Genomic DNA, 20,560 nt, shown 5'->3' on the forward strand with positions numbered 1-20,560 from the left:
AAAACAAAGTAGCTGGTTGTGGACTAGAGGAGGAATGGAGACGGGCTAACCCCTATTGACATCAATGGATCTGGGGTTGAGAGGGTAAACAGCTTTAAGTTTTTCGGCATACACATCACCAAGGATCTCACATGGTCATTACATACCAGCGGTGTGGTGAAAACTGCACAACAGACAGTTGAAGAAGTTTGGGATGGGCCCCCAAATCCTAAGGACTTTCTACAGGGGCACAATTGAGAGTATCCTGACTGGCTGCATCAATGCCTGGTATGGGAACTGTACTTCCCTCCTTAGGGAAGTACAGGACTCTGCAGAGAGTGGTGCTGACAGCCCAGCTCATCTGTAGATGTGAATTTCCCACTATTCAGGACACTTACAAAGACAGGTGTGTAAACATGGCCCGAAGGATCACTGGGGACCCGAGTCACCCCAACCATCCTGGCTACCATCCGGGAAATGGTACTGCAGCTTAAAAGCCAAGACCAACAGGCTCCGGGACAGCTTCTTCCACACCAGGCTATCAGACTGATTAATTCACGCTGATACAATTGTATTTCTGTACTATACTGACTGTCCTGTTGTACATACTGTTTATTACAAATTACTATAAATTGCACATTTAGACGGAGACATAACATAAAGATTTTTACTCATGTATATGAAGATGTAAGTAATAAAGTCAATTCAGTACAAGTGACAGGAAGAATCTTGGTCTGCTAACTGAAGTGGACAGAATCACTGGCTTGTTTTTAATACTGCCCTATATTAAGTAAAAGATCCACATTGAAGTACTGCATGTGAACTTTCAACTTAATTATCTTACTATAAGTAGAGCTTTCACAAAAAGATACAGTAATGTTTCAGTAATGGATACATTGGAACTTGTTTAATAGTGATACGATGAAGTAATGCCAGGTATCTCAGAATTATACAGAAGCACTGCCCAAAAAGATTTTAAATTTCAGAAATTTAAGATAAAAAAATTAAATTTTAAGGCAAGAAACTGCATAGTGGTACATTGCAACAATAGAACATGGCTTTATGTTCAATGGCACAATTCTAGCAACTGTATTGCTCGAAACGTTTAGATTACTGAATTGTTCTCATTGAAAAAACTTACTTTATTGCAAAATTCCCTTTGAATCAAAAATACACCAAAGTGACTTTGTTTTAAACAGTGGCTTAAGGAGTTTTTTTGTTGCAAGCTAGTTAGAGCCAAACAGTGCAACTTACAAAATAATTACATTGATGTTAGCTATATCATAAATTCACAATGATTTCTCAATTGACTGATCCTCCAGACACTCTTCAGAAGTTCCAGAATAAGGCAGTACTGCTCAACTTATGGCACATTACAGCTGATCTACGTTATATTTTATAGAATGTGCTTGGTTTAATGAAAGTAACAGTCCCAGTATTTTAACAACAGTGTTATGTTTCCTATATTCTTCACGATTTTTTTTTTACATATCTGAATCTGCATACATTCCATTTATTAGATAATCGACTTGCACATAGTCCTTCCTTTTATAGCTTTCAAATGCTTTATGTGCAAACAATATAATACTCACTAAGAAAAACAATACTCCAAATATTAGAATGGCCATTAATGAGCTTGTGTCAGCTAAATATTTGATTAGAGCTCCAGCAGGCACTGAAGGAAAGACATAACTCTTCCCATTACTGAAAGCAATCGTAGTTCTGCTTTTTGTTTTTGGTGACTGTGACACTCCTCCGGTGATTGTGCTTGCACTGGTCCATGTCTGCTTTTGCTCTGTGTCTGGGATTAGCTTTGTTGTAGAAACTTCCATTGGGGTTACAGTGGTTAATTGTGTGGTCAAAGATTGGGTTGTTTTTGGTGTAGTAATTGGGGTAGACCGAAGGGAAGTTGTAGTACCCTTTAACTTATTAGTTGGTGTCACAGATGATTCATGTTTGCTTGAGTTTGTTGGAACTGGTGTAGTCTTATTACTATTAATAATTGATGTAGTACTTTCATGGGGGCTGAACACTACTGACAAATTTGTAGTTGATGCTGTAGTTATTGATGATACTTCAGCGATGGTTGTTTTTGAGTTGCTTGTTGTTGGGGCTGCTGTTGTCGTCATGGTCAAACTTGGTAAGGAGGGTGAAGTACTGGAACTGGTAACAGTAAATTGTTTGCCTGCTGCTGACACTGTTGCGGTAATCTTAGTGGTGTTCGTGTTGGAAACTTCATTTGACTCTGTACTTGAATTGGTGACGGCTGCTGGGCCTGTTTTGTTGTCGCTTGTGTAATTGACTGACGATGAGTTATCTGAATTTGGCACAGTCGTACTTGTAATACTTCTTACACTCCTTCGCGCATGGTGCAAATTCTTGAGTGGTGAATATTTTCCTAGAAAACAAACAAAAAACTTGAAAGCATTGAGAATCCAGCCAGTTTAAACATGGCACATTAACTCATTTCCAAATGATGATTGTTTTCAATGTCACATCTGATTGACTGTTCAAATCCTTCCATTCATCCATATAAAACAGGATTGAGGAATGATTCTTACTGAATACATCATTGTAACATTTCAAAGCAGGAAACTTTTACATCCAGGTGTGAGGTACTGTAATAATCTACTGATGGACCTTGATTGTGGAATTTGCCTCTCTGTCAAGGGAATTATATCCATGACAATCAGAACATAAAATATACAAAAACAATTAACTTTATACAGAAACATTAAAAAGCTTCAAATTATTCTGAAGGCAACTCCCCTGGTAATCATTTACATTCCAAGTGATGTGCCAACAGACTGACAAAAAATTACTCAATTTTCTGGCTTTGAAAATCATCTTGCATGGCTTTAAAGGAGCAGGTAGTACAAAGATAACAGTATCTGCACTTACCTATTTGCAAATCTTTAACAGCTTCCTCAGCTGCTTCTTTACAGACTGATATATCCAGACAGCGTAAATAAAAACAGAGATTTTGATTTTCTTCTATCACCACCCAATTACACTTCAAGCCATCTACAAAAAAAGTTAAGAAAAGAAAATCTCAGCGTCATCTACATTGTTATTTAATCTTTTACCTCACACATTTTAAAAACATATAACAAACACACACACACACACAACTAACTTCGATTGTTCATGCAGAGTGTTGCTATTTTGTCAGGATTAAAACTTAAATTAACCCCGACTTTTCCAAATGATCTTCAAAGAAGTGACGCAATGCATCCTTTAAGATTAGAAGTTTAAAGTTCAAAGTAAATTTGTTATCAAAATGCGTATATGTCACAATATACAACCACTAGATTTATTTTTTTTTGCAGGCATACGCAGAAAATTTAAGAAACACGATAGAATCAATGAAAGACCACAGCCAACAGGGAGGACAAACAACCAATGTGCAAAGGGCAACAAACTGTGTAAATATGAAAGTTAAAAAATAATAAATAAATAAGCAATAAATATGGAGAGCATGAGATAAAAGGTCATCAAAAGTGAGCCCAAAGTTTGTAGGAACAGTTCAGTGACGGGGCAAGTGAAGCTGAATGAAGTAAACTCCTATGGTTCAAGAGCCTGATGACCGAAGGGTAATAACTGTTCCTGAACCTAGTGGTGTGCATCTTTCTTCATCATGGCAACAGTGAAATGGACTGGGTGGTGGGAGTCCTTGACCATGGACGTTGCTTTCCTGCAACAGCACTCACTCCATGTGAATGTGCTCAATGGAGGGAGGGCTTTACTCATGATGGACTTTGCCTTATCCATTACTTTTTGTAGGATTTTCCATTCAAGGGCATTGGTGCTTCCACACCAGGCTGTGATGCAGCCAGTCAATGATCTCACTAACATGCATCTATAGAAATTTGTTGAAGTTTTAAATGTCATGCTAAATCTTTGCAAACTTCTCAGGAAGCAGAGGCGCTGCCGTGCTTTCTTCGTAATTGCACTTACGTGCTGGGCCCAGGACAGGTTCTCTGAAATGATAACTGATAAATTCAAAGTTGCTGACCCTCTCCACCCCTGATCCCCCGATGAGGACTGGCTCATGAGCCTCCATTTTCCTCCTCCTGAAGTCAATAACCAGCTCCTTGATCTTGCTGACACTGAGTGAGAGGTTGTTGCTGTGGCACCAGTCAGTCAGATTTTCAATCCTATATGCTGATTCTTCACCACATTTGATTCGGTATGTGATTGTGGTGTTGTCAGCAAACTTAAATATGGCATTGGAACTGTGCTTAGCCACACAGTCATAAGTGTAGATTAGAGCAGGGGCTAAGCACACAGCCTGTGGTGCACCTTTGCTGATGGAGACTGTGGAGGAGATGTTGTCAATCTGAACTGATTAGTGTCTGCAAGTGAGGAAATCAAGGATCCAATTTGCACAAGGAGGTATTGAGACCAAGGCCTTGAAGCTTATTGACTAGTTTTCAGGGAAAGAATGTTGAATGCTAAGCTGTAGTCGAGGAAGGACTTCCTGATGTATGCACCTTTGCTGTCCAAATGCTCCAGGGATTAGTGAAAAGCCAATGAAATTGCACCTGCTGTGGATCTGTTGTGACAAGAAACAACCTGGAATGGATCCAAGTTGCCTTTCAAGCAAGAGTTGATATATTTCATCATCAAGCTCTCAAAGCACTTCATCATAGTAATTGATTTAGGTTACCATGTTCTTCTTAGGCACAGGTATAAACTGAAGCCTGCTTGAAGCAGCTGGGTACTTCAGACTGACGAAATAAGAAGTTATGTGAACACTCCAGCCAGTTGATCAGCATGTCTTTAGCACGTGGCCAAGTACTCCATCTTGGCCGGATGCTTTCCATGGGCTTATCTTCCTGAAGGATGCTCTCACCTCGGCCTCGGAGACCGAAATCACAAAGTCATCGGGAACTGTGGGAGTTTATGAAGATTCCTTCATGTTTTGACAGTCAAAGTGAGCATAGAAGGTATTGAGCTCATCTGGGGTTGAAGCCTTGTTGTCACCTACAGTGTTGTGCCCTAGTTTTTGGTACTCTAGATTTTTAATATACATTTTGTTTTAGATGTTTATTTTTTGTCTTCTACATTAGTGTGTCAGTAGAAAAGACCACATTTTAGATTTCCAAATATTTATTTTCCAAAAAATTAAATGTTTTGGAGCAATTTGTGTATTTTGTTAAACAAAGTAACACATGAAGTTATAGACAACTTTTAAAATTATAACTTCATTACTTTATGGGTATATAGCCAAGTGCATGATTAAAGAAAGATAACTAACAGGTGCTAATGATCAATAACATGAGTTAAATGAATTAATCTGATCAACTGAAACAAAAATGGGTGCAAAAGGAATCAAACTGTGTGAAGGACAACCAAACTAAAAGGTGGGGGTGTGACAGATGTGTTAGTATAACTTTCAAATCATTAAGTCTTACACCACAGTGAGAGTGAGCACAGCAACAAGACACAAGGTGGTCATCCTGGATCAGCAAGGTCTCTCCCAAGCAAAAATTTCACAGCAGGCAGGACTTTCAAGATGTGCTGTCCAAGCTCTTTTGAAGAAGCACAAAGAAACGGGAAAAGTTGAAGACCAGAAATGCAGTGATCAGCCATGGAAACTTGAGAGCAGCAGATGAAAGATACATCAAACTAACCTCCCTTCAAATTTGAAGAAATTCACCTCTGAACTCTCAGAAACCACTGGAACCTACAATCTGGAGAATTATTGTCAGAAGTGGTCTTCATGGAAAAGGAGTGCCATTCCTCCAAAGTAGAAATGAAGTGAAGAGATTCACCTATGCACAAAAACACAAGGACTGGGGTGCTGAACAATGGCAGCAAGTGCTCTGGACTGACGAGTCAAAACTTGAAATTTTTGACTCAAGGAGGAGGCAGTTTGTCTGTAGAATAACTGGAGAGTGCTACATGGATGCAGCCACTGTGGTAACATGGTGGAGGTTCCCTCTAGGTTTGGGGCTGCATTTCTGAAAATGGAGTTGGTGATCTGGTTTTTAATGCTGAGAAGTACAGGCAGATTCTCATCCATCATGCAAACCATCGGGAACGCGTCTGATTGGTCCCATCTTAATTCCACAGTAGGACAATGACCACAAACACATGGCCAAGGTCATAAAGAACTATCTTCAGCAAAAAGAAGAACAAGGAGTTCCGCAACAGATGGTATGCCTTCAGAGCCCGTATCTGCATTTTGTTTCTTCAAGTTCAAGGAAACCACAATGTGAACCCAAGGTGCAGTGCACTAGATTGGAAATACTGCAAGTGGATCACTGTATAGACAGCTAGGGTTGCTGTATGGTGGAAAGGACAACTGCCATGTTGCTTGTCGTTGCAAGGGCAAGTGCCGTAAAAAAAGAGATGGTTGGTGGAAATGGACGAGTGGATCAGGGACAAGTGAGATCCTTCTTCCTGCTTTGCCCTTCTCCTCTACCATTGTTAATAAAGGCCAACATTTTATCACAGTTAATTCCTGGATGTCTGTTCTCACCCTTCCTTCACCAGGACATCATACTAGGGCCCTCACATTCAACAGAGCATACTCCACAATTTGTCACACCTCCAAAGAGATTCCACCACCAGAAACACATACCCCACTCCTCCCTTTTCAGCATTTCACAGGGGCCATTTGCCGTGGCCACTCTTGTCCTATTGCAATGTGGTCTCTTCCACATGGGAGAAATCAAATGCAGATTAGCTGACTACTTTACAGAGCTCCTGTTGAGTCTGCAGGTGTGGTCCTGAGCCTACCATTTTAATTCTCCATCTGAGCTATTGGTCTGTAGCCTCCTGTACTGATACACCGGGGAAGGAGTTTTAGACGAGATCTGAGAGGCAAGTTTTTATTTTGATGAAGAGTGGTTGATATTTGGAACACACTGTCAATGGTGCCAGTGGAATCAGATATAAAAAGAGGCATAGGCATAGAAGAATACAGTGCTAATGTGAACAAATAGGATTCATGTTTATGGGCAAAAAAAGTAGATAAGGGTGAGTGGGCTGAAGCTTCTGTTTCTGTGAAGTATCACTATATAACTATGCAGCAAAGGCTACAGGATCATATCATCCCAGCTGTAATACTTAACATTAACACTCCAAGGTTCCAGTCAAGCTGTTCCAATACAATGTAATGTAGATGTCAGTGGTGTTGATGCGGAAAATTATTCAGGTGTGTTCTCTAATAAACGGAGGGCACATCCATTGGATTAATTATCACCTCGTCAAACTACATGCAAACTATGTCTGTGCTATCGTGGAATATTTATGCACCTGTAATTTACTCTGATGCCAAGACTAGATTTCTGCGGGATCATCCTGGGTTCATCATAGCCTTGGTCTAAAGGGAGCAAATTTTCAGAGGCAAAATGAGGGAGATTGCCTTTGATATTAAGGCCCATTTGACTGAGGGTTTCAGAAAACTGAAACTGAAATGAAGAGGTACAGGAAAACCAGTGGAATATGCAACACACAAAGGAAGACGGTTGTGACTGTTGGAATTCAATCATTCTGCCCCAGGACTTCACTGTAAGGAGTTCCTTCAGTTCCATCATAAGCTCACTAGGACTGAAGTCTGTTAATGACTGGACAATGACTACTCTGTTTGCATCTCTTCAGGATAAGAAAGGGTTCGATGCCTGCATGCAGCAAACTAGACAACAGTCAGGAATGGGCTGATAGATGGCAACTAAGTGTTGCATTACAAAACTGAGCATCGCTGACAAAGCAATGTTTAGCCACCTACCCCTGATATTCAAAGACATTAACTATGTCCTGTGCCCCACCAATACTGCAGGAGTCTCCACTTACCAGAAGCTCAATTGGCTGCAAATATACCATGTCTAAATGGGGAGATCTGAGCTCGATATCCTGCAATGACTGACATTCCAAAGTCTTTCCACCATCCACAGGACACAAGTCTCCATGTGGAATACACTTCTCATCAGGTCACATGCAACTCCAACAAGGCCGAAACAGCTCAGTTAACTGGTACCCCAAGCATCACTCTAAATCTATATTCTCTCTACTGTTATTGGCATTGCTAAAACATGGCAAGATTACTGGAAAAGCACATCCCAATCCTGCAACCAGTGCCAACAAGGACAAGGGCAGCAGATGCATGGGATCACCAGCCAGCTCATTGCTGGATTTTATCTATATTTAATATTATCTACAAAGTTAAGTCTGCTTTTGATCAATAATCACCTCTGCTGGTTTGCATTTCTCATGCATGATGAAGATTATTGTTCAAAATTAACTTTTTTGCTCTAATTGTATCCATAACAAAAAAATCACAACTCTATTATTTTACCACCATAAATAAAGATATGATCATGTTTTGTCTTGGATATATAATATGAAGCAGGAAATATTGTGTCTTACATTGCCCATTATATAAGAGGAAATGCATACTTGAGCATATCCTGAGCATTGAGATAGAGGTTCTGCTGGCTAGCATTTTTGTTTAAGTAATTATTTAAAAAGTACTACATTTGAGCCTTTTGGGAGGGAAATGTGATATCAGCATTAGCAAATATTCTTACTTTTAGCAGATGTGGCTGCTGCTGGCAAGGACAATATTAATGGCTATCCCCAATAGGCCTTAAAGCTGCCTCCTTAAACTGCAGCATCAATCTGGCAAAGTTTCTCCCACAATTTTGTAGGAAAGACAATTGCAGGACCTTGATCAACATTAATGAAGGAATGGTCATATATTTCCAAATCAGGCTAAAATGACATCTGGGAGGGGAACAGGCAATAGGTGATGTTCCTATGTGCCTAATGGCTTTATCCTTCTTGGCTGTACAGATTAAACATATGGGGTCTGCTTTCCAAGAAAGTTAGCAAGTAACAGCAGTATATTTTTGAGGCGTGTGCGCACACACACACAGACACCCCCCCCCCCCCCCCCCAAAGGACTCAAATGTAACTGCATTTTCTGTATAATTCAACAAAGAATCCCTTTGGGTTTATAAAAACTTAAAATAATGATAAAACAGATTTATTACATTCTTTATATGCATTCTCAATTAGGTAAGACACCTAATTGGAAATCCCTATAAAATACTTAATAATGGGCAAGCATATGATTATAGGCAAGCTTATCATAAGTGTTATTGGTACCAGCAACAAAATAGTTCATTAATAGATTATGCTCAACGTTCTTTGGTTTACGGGGTACTATTAGGTAAGATTTGGATCTGGATTATCGATATTTGCCATTGATGTAGAAGTATTAGTAAGTTGTTCTGGGAGCATTCTTCAGGGGTTCACAAAATAGTGACAGTGGGAAGAATATTTATTAGCCCTTTCGCTTTTGCTCGCTGAATTCTGGTTATGCCTCTTGGCTAGTTATTCCCCATGGAAAAATATTTTTCTTCATGCTAAGTGCACTTCTGTTAACACTCATCTTTTCTGAAACTCACTGTTGAACATTCATAAAATGACAAGACTGGGTAACATTACTGCAAAGAACATAACACATGTCACTTGCATTCAATATATATGTAGATTTTAAGATAGTTTTGCCATCTCAGCCATTATATCTGTCTAATAAACAGTTTACATATTATCTATGCATATTGACATACTTTACCTTCGTCAGTAACAAATTCACAAGTTCGGTTACATTCTTCTCCATCACTGACAAGTCGGAATTTTAGTACCTTGATTCCACTATCTTGTAACTTATACATTGAGCTCTCAGTTAAAAAGCAAATTGACACATAAAGAAACAGACTAAGAGGAGTCCACATTTTTGAACAAATTCCTTTTGGCCAGAACTGCTGTATTAAGAAATCACAGGTCAATTGCGTCAATGTTCGTTTTTTGGTGAACCTAGAAAGAGAAATAAAAAATATTAAGAATACTGTTGCAGATTTTTTCTTGATACAGTGTCACAGAGCAAGAAACCTATGGTGCATAATTACTACCTCCAGTCAGTCTCACAGGCTTATCCTCACTTGGGCCCTGACTCTGATTGTGTAATACAATTCCAGTGCTGTTACTAGGCATTGGAAACTGCCTGGCAACAAAGCTCGAGGGTAATGAAAATCTCTGAGTATAATTAGATCTCCAAAAGTGAGATAAACCTATCACCAAAAATATTTTTCAATGGACGGTCCAGCCTTACTAGAATCCATCATTTTCACAAAACTAATAAAACATCACAGCCACTGGAACACAAAATTTGTAGAACATCAGGAGCAGGCTTAGATCAAACACAAATCAATCAAGGAATATGGAGATTGATCAGGCAGTGAAGAAAGCTAACAGACAGTGAAGAAAGCTAATCAGGCAGTGAAGAAAACTAATGGCATGCTGGCCTTTATCAGGCAGTGAAGAAAGCTAATGGCATGCTGGCCTTTATAACAAGAGGAATTGAGTATAGGAGTAAAGAGGTCCTTCTGCTGCTGTACAGGGCCCTGGTGAGACCCCACCTGGAGTATTGTGTGCAGTTTTGGTCTTCAAATTTGAGGAAGGACATTCTTGCTATTGAGGGAGTGCAGCGTAGGTTCACAAGGTTAATTCCCAGAATGGCGGGACTGTCATATGTTGAAAGATTGGAGCGACTGGGCTTGTATACACTGGAAGCTAGAAGGATGAGAGGGGATCTGATTGAAACATATAAGATTATTAAGAGATTGGACACGCTGGAGGCAGGAAGCATGTTCCCGCTGATGGGTGAGTCCAGAACTAGAGGCCACAGTTTAAGAATAAGGGGTAGGCCATTTAGAACAGAGATGCAGAAAAACTTTTTCACCCAGAGAGTGGTGGATATGTGGAATGCTCTGCCCCAGAAAGCAGTGGAGGCCAAGTCTCCGGATGCATTCAAGAGAGAGTTAGATAGAGCTCTTATAGATAGCGGGGTCAAAGGATATGGGGAGAGGGCAGGAACGGGGTACTGATTGTGTATGATCAGCCATGTTCACAGTGAATGGCGGTGCTGGTTAGAAGGGCCGAATGGCCTACCCCTGCACCTACTGTCTATTGTCTATTAGAAAGAAAGTTTAGAAAGGTTGAGGAGGAATTTTATATCTCAAGGCAATTATGGTTGGGCAATATATATTTATGTTTCCAGTAACATTCACACGAATACGGTAATGGACAATGAAAAAGCTCAAAGGCTGTGCCCTACTTCTGATTTTTGCGTTTTTTATCTTCCTTGTATTTATAAAGTCATTAATATTCACATCAAGCAATTTTTCTTGCCCTGTACAATTATTAGTATTTCGAAATTTTAAGGGGGATAATCTTATTTCTTAAACAAATAAAAGTGAAAGGTTGCAGCTAAGGCTAACTCAGGAGCTACATTAATAATGCAATAGAATTTAGATGCAGCTTTCTCACAACAGTTTCCACTTTTAGAAACATTGCTAAACAACATTAATATATTTACTAAAGGGCATTATATGTAGTGCTGTCTATTCCAATGGCAAATGGTATTGAAAATAGAAGTGGTGGTGGGGCATGGTGTGGTAGTGACAAGAGAAAACAAGAACAATGCTTTTCTCTGTTTCTGAAGCTTTTAACACAAAACGATATTTGACATTTCTCTTTTTAAAGATAACAATTACAGAGTACTTTAATTCAGTGTAGCAGAGCTTGTGTTAGGTTTTCCAGTGTGAGTGCCCTCAGCAAGAAGACACCAGTTCTAATACAACCTTGCCAAAAGTCAGCTTGCTTCATGTAACAACTTCAATATTTTTCTCTATTGAACATCCTATCTCATAGGAAAACAATTTCCCATACTAATTGGTTCTCTTTGTTTTCCCCATCTTACGGATAGATAACGTGTTTTTCCATAGCAACATGATGCACAGATGTGATAGCAGAATGAGTGACTCGTCAGGCTTCTAGTTCAGATCTAGTACTGCGTCAGCAGTAATTTCAAGAAAGCTACAGCCACATTCTCCAATCCTCAAGGTAAAATCTATGCTTTACTGTTGATATCCACCCCTTCCTATTATCTTAAACTATTCACAGCCTTAGTCTTCTAAGTGATAACAGGTCAAATATCTGAAACTTTTCTATAACCAACTTCGAGCTTTATCATAATGGTTTTCTCCACACTGGCTCATTTCCACAGCAGCTGCAGCTTTCATTCACACTACTCTTACCTCCAGGCCAGATTGTTTCTCTATTCTTCTGTCTGGCTGCATCTTCTATCTTCTCTAAATTTCAACTTCATCAAAATTCTGCTGCACATTTTATAACTTACCCTACAGTTTTATTGGTATGGGAATGAGATATACCGGCTGGTTAAGTGGTGTCATAGCAACAACCGCACACCCAACATCAATAAGATTAAAGAATTGACTGTGGACTTTGGCAAGGGTAAGATGAGGGAACACACACCAGTCTTCATAGAGGGACTGGAAGTAGAAAAGCTGAGCAATTTTAGGTTCCTGGGTGTCGACATCTTTGAGGTCTATCCTGGGACCAACATATCAATGCAGTTACAAAGAAGGCAATACTGCAACTTTATTTTGTTAGAAGTTTGAGGAGATTTGATTTGTCACCGAAGACACTTGTAAATTGCTACAGATGTACCATGCAGAGCACTCTAACTGGTTGCACCACCATCTGGTATGGGGAGGACACTGCACAGAGTCAAAATAAGTAGCAGGGTAGTTGTAAATTCAGTCAGCTTCATCACAGGCACTAGACTCCCCGGCATCCAGAATATCTTCAAAGAATGATGCCTCAAAAAGCCAGCACCCATCATTAAGGACCTCCCATCACTCAGAACATGCCCTCTTCTCATTGCTACCATCAGGGAGGAGGTACAGGAGTCTGAAAACACACTCAATGATTCAGGAATAGCTTCTTCCCCTCTTGACATCAGATTTCTGAATGGACATTGAACCCATTAATACTACCTCACTACAGTTTTGCACTACTTATGTATATTGTGGCGCTTCGGGTGGGGGGGGGGGGGGGCTTGGTCAAAAGCCTGCCCCAGCATTCCTAATGACCAGCGCTATTTATTGTTCTTGTGTTAAAATGCTTTCATGGAATTATAGTAGGATGTTCAAGTTCATTTATTGTTACTTTTTAGCTTGGGTTATACAGTTATTCACATGTGTGTTTGTGGGTCATCCTGACTGTAACCGGATCATCAGCTCCCCCGTCCACATGTGACTGAGTTGGTTTTCTCTCTGGGTCACAGTGCCCCGTCTGTTTTTGTGCTTGTCACAATAAGAATGTCTGTTGAGTTAAACAAGCTCATCCCGTCTGTCATCATGGACCAAATGCTCGCTTGCCACTATATATTTTTATATATGTATGTGCATATAGACACACACACACACACACACTTAATCAGAGTTTTATTATTATGTATTGCAATGTTCTGCTACCGAATAACAACAAATTTCATGACCTGTGCTGGTAATATTAAACCGGATTCTGATCGGGGTAGTGCTTTAAAGCCACTGAAGATAAGGAGCTGTAGCTCAGCATGACTCAACATCAATGCTGACATAGTACAGTGATGCAATAGATTAAACTATTACATCAATCTTCAAGTGTATGTTTCATAACAGTACTTTGGAATTCCCTTCCTAAACCTTCTCTACATTTTTCCTTCATGATAATTCTTAAAGCCTATTATGCTGAGCATACCTTCCTGTTTATTTATCCTAATTTCTGCTTAATATAGTTTTGTAATAGTCCTTTGGACATTTTCTAATGTTTAACACTCTATATAAATTCAAGTGTAGTTGATGGGAATGGAAGGAAAACCAATATGATTAAATCCATTACAATAAATTTCACTCCCAGGTGTTATGGTGACCTGCAGTAACCTTGTCCTTCACCATTAGTAAGCTGGAAGGCATCTTCCAGAGAATGCATGGGAGATCTTAGAGGAGATGGATTTAGCCAGGATGCTGCTGTTGTTCATCGTTCCTAAAGGGGATTAAAACTTATTAGTTTACAGTGGTAATATTGGAAAAAAATTATTCTTCATCACATCATCACCAAAAGCTTTTCAAGGATAGATGCTCTGGATGCTCAGCTTTTAACTGGTAAATGCAATTCTAGGATGAGAGCTTAACCTAAATGGTCATTTTAAAAATTGAAATAACAGCTCCTGCTTTTATAACAAAACTGCATCATTTCATTCAAAAGACTGCTATTTCGTTGAAAAAAAATTCACCCAGGCATGCTGTTGGGAACTGACACAAATCATTAGGTGATGCAGTAGACAAGGTTTACACTTTAAGTATACTCAAACCTTAAGATTACTACTCAGGCTCTGCAAGCCATTTATGCAATTTATAAACCCAAATGTTGGTTTCTTTAATTTCAAAGACTATATACAGTGAATTCAGGTTAATTGAGGCACATTGAACCAGTACATTTTAGCCCAATTAAGCAGCTGCCCCAATTAGCTGGTTTAATGGAAATAGTTTAAAAAGTATAAAAATGTTTTACCGGTAACAAATTATTTATTTAAATGAAATACAGAACAAATTAGAATATTACCAATAGTACTACAGTATTATAATAGTTATCAACAGAGGAATTCATCTAGTGTTCTCAAGGAGCAAAATCAGGGTAGACACTTAGTGTAGATAATGGACTGCCTTCATACAATGCCATTGACAATTGCATCCTCCAAATCTTTATTTTCATTCAAGATGACTGGGTGTACCTTCACTTCCTTTGTAGTTCTTAACTTGTAGAAGTTGTAATATCACTTCATTATCACCCCTGGCTGTTTCTGGCATCTCCAAGCCTGAATACTTGAAACCATGGTGTGCAAATTGTCTTACTGCTTATTTCTCGCCAACTATCTGTGACAAAAATCACTGTATTTTGAACACAAACACATTGATGCACCATCAATAACTCTCGGAGACGTGAGGCGAGATAGGCTATTATCAGCTGAAAGAGAGCAGTCAGCAGCAACAGACCACCATACAACATCCTGGAGACTGAGGGAGGAGCAGTGCCTCCAATCGCCTTTATACAGGGGTCTGTGGGAGGAGCCACAGGAGCAGTCAGTGGGGGGGCGTGTCCAGACAGGTATATGTAGTTCACCACACACATGCAAGTGACGCTATTTAAAGGTTGTTCACTCTAAGCACCGTGTAGCATCCAACAGCCACACAAGTGCATATAGTCAAGTCTCCAACCCCAATTAAGAAGAATAGTGTCAAAAGAAAAATGAAAGGATCCCGACAATTTTCTTGGTTTTTTTTTTGTTTTCAAAGAATTGTCCTGAATAAGCAGCTGCCCCAACTAACTGATGGCCCAATTAACCGGAATCTACTGTATTATAGTTCAAACTGGAATTACTGATCTGCAGAAATCTTGTGGCTTCAGTCATAGAAAGATACAGTACAGAAGAATTAGGCCCTATGGCCAATATGTCTACAGCCCCTTAAATCACCCATTTAAATTAATCCTATTTGTGTTCCCACCACATTCTCTCAACTATTAGCTCCTCAACTAATAATCCAGAAATTGAAAATTACAATTCCACTGCGGCAGATTCAGATTTAAAATCTGAAAATGAAAGCTGATTTTAGTAAAAGTTACCATGAAGCTTTCAGTTCCTTGTTCATTAATTTCCACTAGGAAATTTGTCTGGTCCAAACAAGACTCAAGTCTCACACCGATCTTGGCTTTCCTATGAAAATGACCTTGCTAACTTCTCCTCAGCAATTCAAAATGGCAGCTGCAGGTCAGCTGCACTTATGTCTTGGCAGTGACAGATACTTCAAAATAATGAGTTAAGAAACAAAGGTATGCTGGAATTCAAGTGGCAACTTTAACTGATTTATTTAACTTCAATTGATTTTATATACAATTAAGTGCAGCAGCAGCAGAGAGAAAATCAGAGTAAGACTGAGAAAGGGAATACAAAAGAATGGGTGAGTAGAGAATAGACAATAGTTATAAATCCTAAAGGAAATCACATATTTCCAGCCCACGTATAATCTTGGGGAGAAATTCATTTATATAAAACAGGAAAGAATCTGAGAATACTCATAGCATGGAATTGGCTGAAATTTCCCTCATCATTTCAATACAAGTATAGTTCAGATGGTCGCACTTCCTCATAGCCCTGTCATTACTTCCATACAAGTCTTGGTCCAATTCTCTTTCGAACACCATCACTGAATCTACCACCACTGCCCATTCCAAAGTGCTTTTGATACCCAAACAAATAGATCGAGAGCTTCTCGCCATATCATTTTGTGATCATCCTTCATTTTGCATCTCTACTTTTTGACTCCTCTTCCAATGGAAATGGCTTCTAGCTAATCTGTTTGAACCTTGACAGTATCATTGAACATTAAGGACAGGTGGTTTAACCTGATTTTATGTTAGATGATCATTGTCTGGGACTCTGGAGACACAAATATTACTCATTACTTATCAGAAATCCCCAAATATTGTCTATGTGCGTGCAGGCATTGTCTTCTTCACTTACAGTGGAGAGCTGAAGGGAATTGAACATTGTGCCATCATCTCTAAACCCCCATTTCTGAACTTATATTGGAAGAACATTCCATGATGAGGGAGTTGAAGATGGTTGGGCCTTGGACACCATTCTGAAGAGTCTCACAGTGATATCCAGGTGCTAGAACGAATGATCTCTTGCAATATAACTACCTTCCCTTGCACAAGGTTACGACTCTAATCACCAGCGTGATTTCCCTTTGATGCCCACTGACTTCAGTTTCCCCAGGCACCTTGGATTAAACACTGGCTTGTCTTTGATTCACGTTTGAACCAAAGCTGTGATGAGGTGTGGAGATGCATGGTCCTTGAAAAACCTAAAACTGTCATCACTGAGTATTTATGAACAAGTGTTGCTTGGTAACGCTGTCAACGATCGTTTTAATCAATTTGCTGTTGATTTGAGATCAGAATGGGTGATAATTACATGGTTTGCTACTTTCCACGAGCAGGGCATATCTGGGTTATTTGCTAGATTGTCAGTTAGATGCCAATGACTTAATTAAACTGTAACAGAGTGAGTAGATGCATAACTAATTGTGGTGCACAGCTGAGATATTGTCTAGCCCACAACATCTGCTGTATTTGGAACTAACAGCTGCTTCTCTGTATCGAGAAAAATGAATGAGCTGGACTTGAGACTGACTTCAGTGATAATAGGGATCTTATGAGGGAGCCAAAATGGATCACCTATTCCCCACAACAGGGTGAACATGATTGTGAATGGTTGCTTTTTCTTTACACATGCTGGGCCCTACCATCATTGATGATGAGTATTCCATGCTCCTCCTCCCATCTGACATTTAATCACCATTCACAGCCATAACTAGTAGCAGCAGACTCCAATGGGATGAATGGTCTAATTTTGTTCCTATATCTTACACCTTATAGACTGCAGCATTTTGATCTGATTGTGAGATTACTTAGTCTTGTCTATAGCATACTTCTGTTACCACTTAACACAGGTTTGGAGTACAGGTGCTATGAGGAGAGATTGGACAAGCTGGGGCTGTTTTCTCTGGGGTGGAAAAGGCAGAGGGGGAGATTTGATATAAGTTTATAAAATTACATGACATGTTGATAGAATAGATAGCTAATATCATTTTTCCAGGAATTGAAATGTATAGTACTAGAGGGCATGTATTTAAGGTGAAGTTGAGGGTTGGGGGATAAGCTAAGTACAAAGGAGATGAGAAAGATAAGTTTGTGTTTTTTTTAAACACAGAATTGTAAGGGCCTAGAATGCACTGCTAGGGCTGGTAATACATAGGAATGTTTAAGAGTCTCTTGGACAGGCACGTCAACATACAGTGAAGGGAGGGATATAATCATTTGATGGAAAAGGAGGATCAGATTAATTTGGAGTCATTAGTTTATCACAATACCATGGGCCAAAGGGCTTATCCTGTGTTCTACTGTTCTATGTTTCTTCAGCTGACATTTCCAAGAATGCATTCTGCACTCGTCATTAAAACAGGACAGATGTCCTAACTTGATAGTAATGGTAGTATGTGGGATATGCTGGCCAGGAATTTATAGATTGCTATAATCTCCTCACTTTGAGACAGGACTCTGGTTTCACAAGGACTGTGTTCCTTGCTCATCAAAGGCAAAGTAAATTTATTATCAAAGTATGTACAGTGGTTTCTGAATAATTGGAACAGTTCAGGACCGCTACATTAGCTGAAATTTCACAGAAATAGTTTAAAATATACTTTTTAAAAAAGGCAAACTATTGTTTAACTGATCAACAATATATGTATTGAAATGAAGTACAGAACAAATCAGAACATAACCAATACTACTGGTGGTTGTCCATCTTATCTGACGATGTCAGGAAACTGTGTGGGCGAATTTTTAAAGTGGAAAAGCCATTGCGTTGGGACAATCCCACTCTCTCGACCTCAGAAGTCTGGATCCAGTGGTACGAGTGGTCTTCATAACCAGGGCCTTCCTTGACTGCAGTGGATGACCATGACTGCTTCTGTGCCTTGTCATGCCCTTTGCTCTCCACAGAGCAGAGCAGAACTGCCTACCTGGATATTGGATCTCACAGTAGACCTCATCCGAAAATCTGCCAGAGCTGACTTAGCGTGCTAGGGCAGGAATGGCCCTACTTCACCGGGATATGAGACCCACCAATTACCCTCACTTGGTTTAGCCCGTCTGTCGAAGTGGTGTACCGGGGTGTGGCTGCTGTCGCATGCAAATGGCTAGTTGGATCCACAGGTGAAAGCTGAGTGTCCAGCGGAGACCAAAGATATCACTGAAGATGATTGTCTATACCCTCAAATTCTTTGTAGTTCTTAACTTGAAGTAATGAAATTGTTTCATTTTCACTCCCAGCTGATTCTGGCATCTCCAAGCCTGAATGCTTGAAAGTGCAGTGAACAAAACGGTTTTAAATTTTCTTATTGTTTATTACTTGCCAACTGTCAGTGACAAAAATCACTGGTTTTTGAACACAATCACGCAAGTGACACCATTTATAAACTGTTTGCTCTAAGCATGGTGTAGTGCCTAATGGCCACACAACATGTACAAGTCTAACACTAGTTAGAAACTGTTTGGCAACAGTCTCATATTCTAATTAAGCAGCATAGTGACCAAAATAAATGAAGGGATCACACCTATTTTCTCAATTAGTATTTGTTCTTCAAGAGTTGTCCCAAATAAGCGGCTGTTCCGACTAACCGATGGCCCAATTAACTGGAATCCACTTTACTAGCATGACTGAAACCACTTTCAACTCTTTCTTATTCCCCTCCCATTCGCTAGAATTTTAATACAGAGTGAACAAATATACAAAGAAGCAACTATGGCATAGAAAACAAAAATAAAACTGGATGCACTGAACAGATTATCTTTATTGATTCGGCAGCTAGAACATAGCATTAAGTTATTGATTACAACTACTTATGTTATGGATGTGTTGTGATTGGATTGTATTCTAAAACCCAGCACAAGATGAACTGAACCTTTTTAGTAACTAAATACAAACCCAAATTATTCTAATTATGATCCTCTTTATATCTGAACACCATAATTTAGGATTATATGACATTAAGAATGTTTATTTCATATGTAGAAATAGTCAACGTAGATGTTAGTAAATAAATGAGGGGAGAAAAGCTTTGAGTCTGCTGTTATTGTAAAACTAAAGATGAAACAAATTTCATTGATCACAAACAAGAGCTGAAATTTCTGCCTGCACTTCCTGCATCGTAAGAGAACTTCAGAACACTATTCTTTTTAACCACGTCTCTAGAAGGTGCCTTTAATAGACTGAGCTCAAGCTCAGAAGTTCTCAGCTTGAAGGACCAATGAGTCACAGTCGAGCAATAGGAAGGTTGAAAGTTTCCTGGTCATATGTACTGGGAGTTGGATTTGCCGCAGCTAAAAAGGGTTCAGAAGAACAAGTGGATGGCCATTTGAATGGACAGAAAAACATGGATGGAGAGAGAACCATCAATGTGTATGCCAGACTAAAACCAGTACTTTGCATTAGAAACCAATAAAGGTGATAAGAGAGCAGGTTCATAAGACCAACATGCAGGAATAAGTAAATCAGCTAGGATCAAATGAGCTAAATGGCCCAATTTTGCTCCTACCTTTTTATGGTCAACTGTTCGGATAATTAAAGCCAGAACTCTTAATAAATAGATTGACTGTAGAATAAAGCTATATTGAAGATGATAGATTGACTCACAGGCAAGGAGGAGCAAAAAGTATAAATAAAGTGTATGAGAAAAGTCTTCTGGCAAACATAAAAGGAAAACCAGATTTGTATTTTTGGCTGCTATTCATTAAAAGGAAGTCAAACTAGAGCAAAGTCTCTGAGCAGAGACCAGAAAGGAGATCAATGAATTCAGGTCAAAGCATAACTGATGTAAATGAGTAATTCCATTGGACTTCACTTAAGAAGAAGAAGAATTGGATTCCCCACAAAGGATTACATTGTTGGGGATACCAGATGGAATTAAAATGTGACAAGAAGGTACTGGAATGATTAGCTGTACTTGGATGACTTGCCTAATCCAGATGGAATGTATTGTGGTTTGCTGAGGGATTTGAGGGAGGAAATTGAAGAGACATAAACATTACTTTCCAA

The 20,560-nt window shown here is 39.3% G+C and overlaps 1 protein-coding gene across 3 annotated transcripts in view; it reads right to left on the bottom strand.

The window, feature by feature from the left end:
* Positions 1 to 864: 864 nt before the first annotated feature.
* LOC140729623 (uncharacterized) overlaps positions 865 to 20,560 on the bottom strand; it is a 71,188-nt gene continuing 51,492 nt past the window's right edge. For all 3 annotated transcript variants that reach the window (XM_073049589.1, XM_073049587.1, XM_073049588.1), the window contains 3 exons: positions 9,569 to 9,810; positions 2,881 to 3,003; positions 865 to 2,377 (listed from right to left, as the gene is read on the bottom strand). In XM_073049589.1, the coding sequence (XP_072905690.1) occupies positions 1,464 to 2,377; positions 2,881 to 3,003; positions 9,569 to 9,728 (1,197 nt within the window). In that variant the 5' untranslated portion in view covers positions 9,729 to 9,810 and the 3' untranslated portion in view covers positions 865 to 1,463. The remainder of the gene's footprint in view (positions 2,378 to 2,880; positions 3,004 to 9,568; positions 9,811 to 20,560) is intronic.

This window comes from Hemitrygon akajei, chromosome 6, assembly GCF_048418815.1.
Source record: "Hemitrygon akajei chromosome 6, sHemAka1.3, whole genome shotgun sequence".
Taxonomy (NCBI): Eukaryota; Metazoa; Chordata; class Chondrichthyes; order Myliobatiformes; family Dasyatidae; genus Hemitrygon; species Hemitrygon akajei.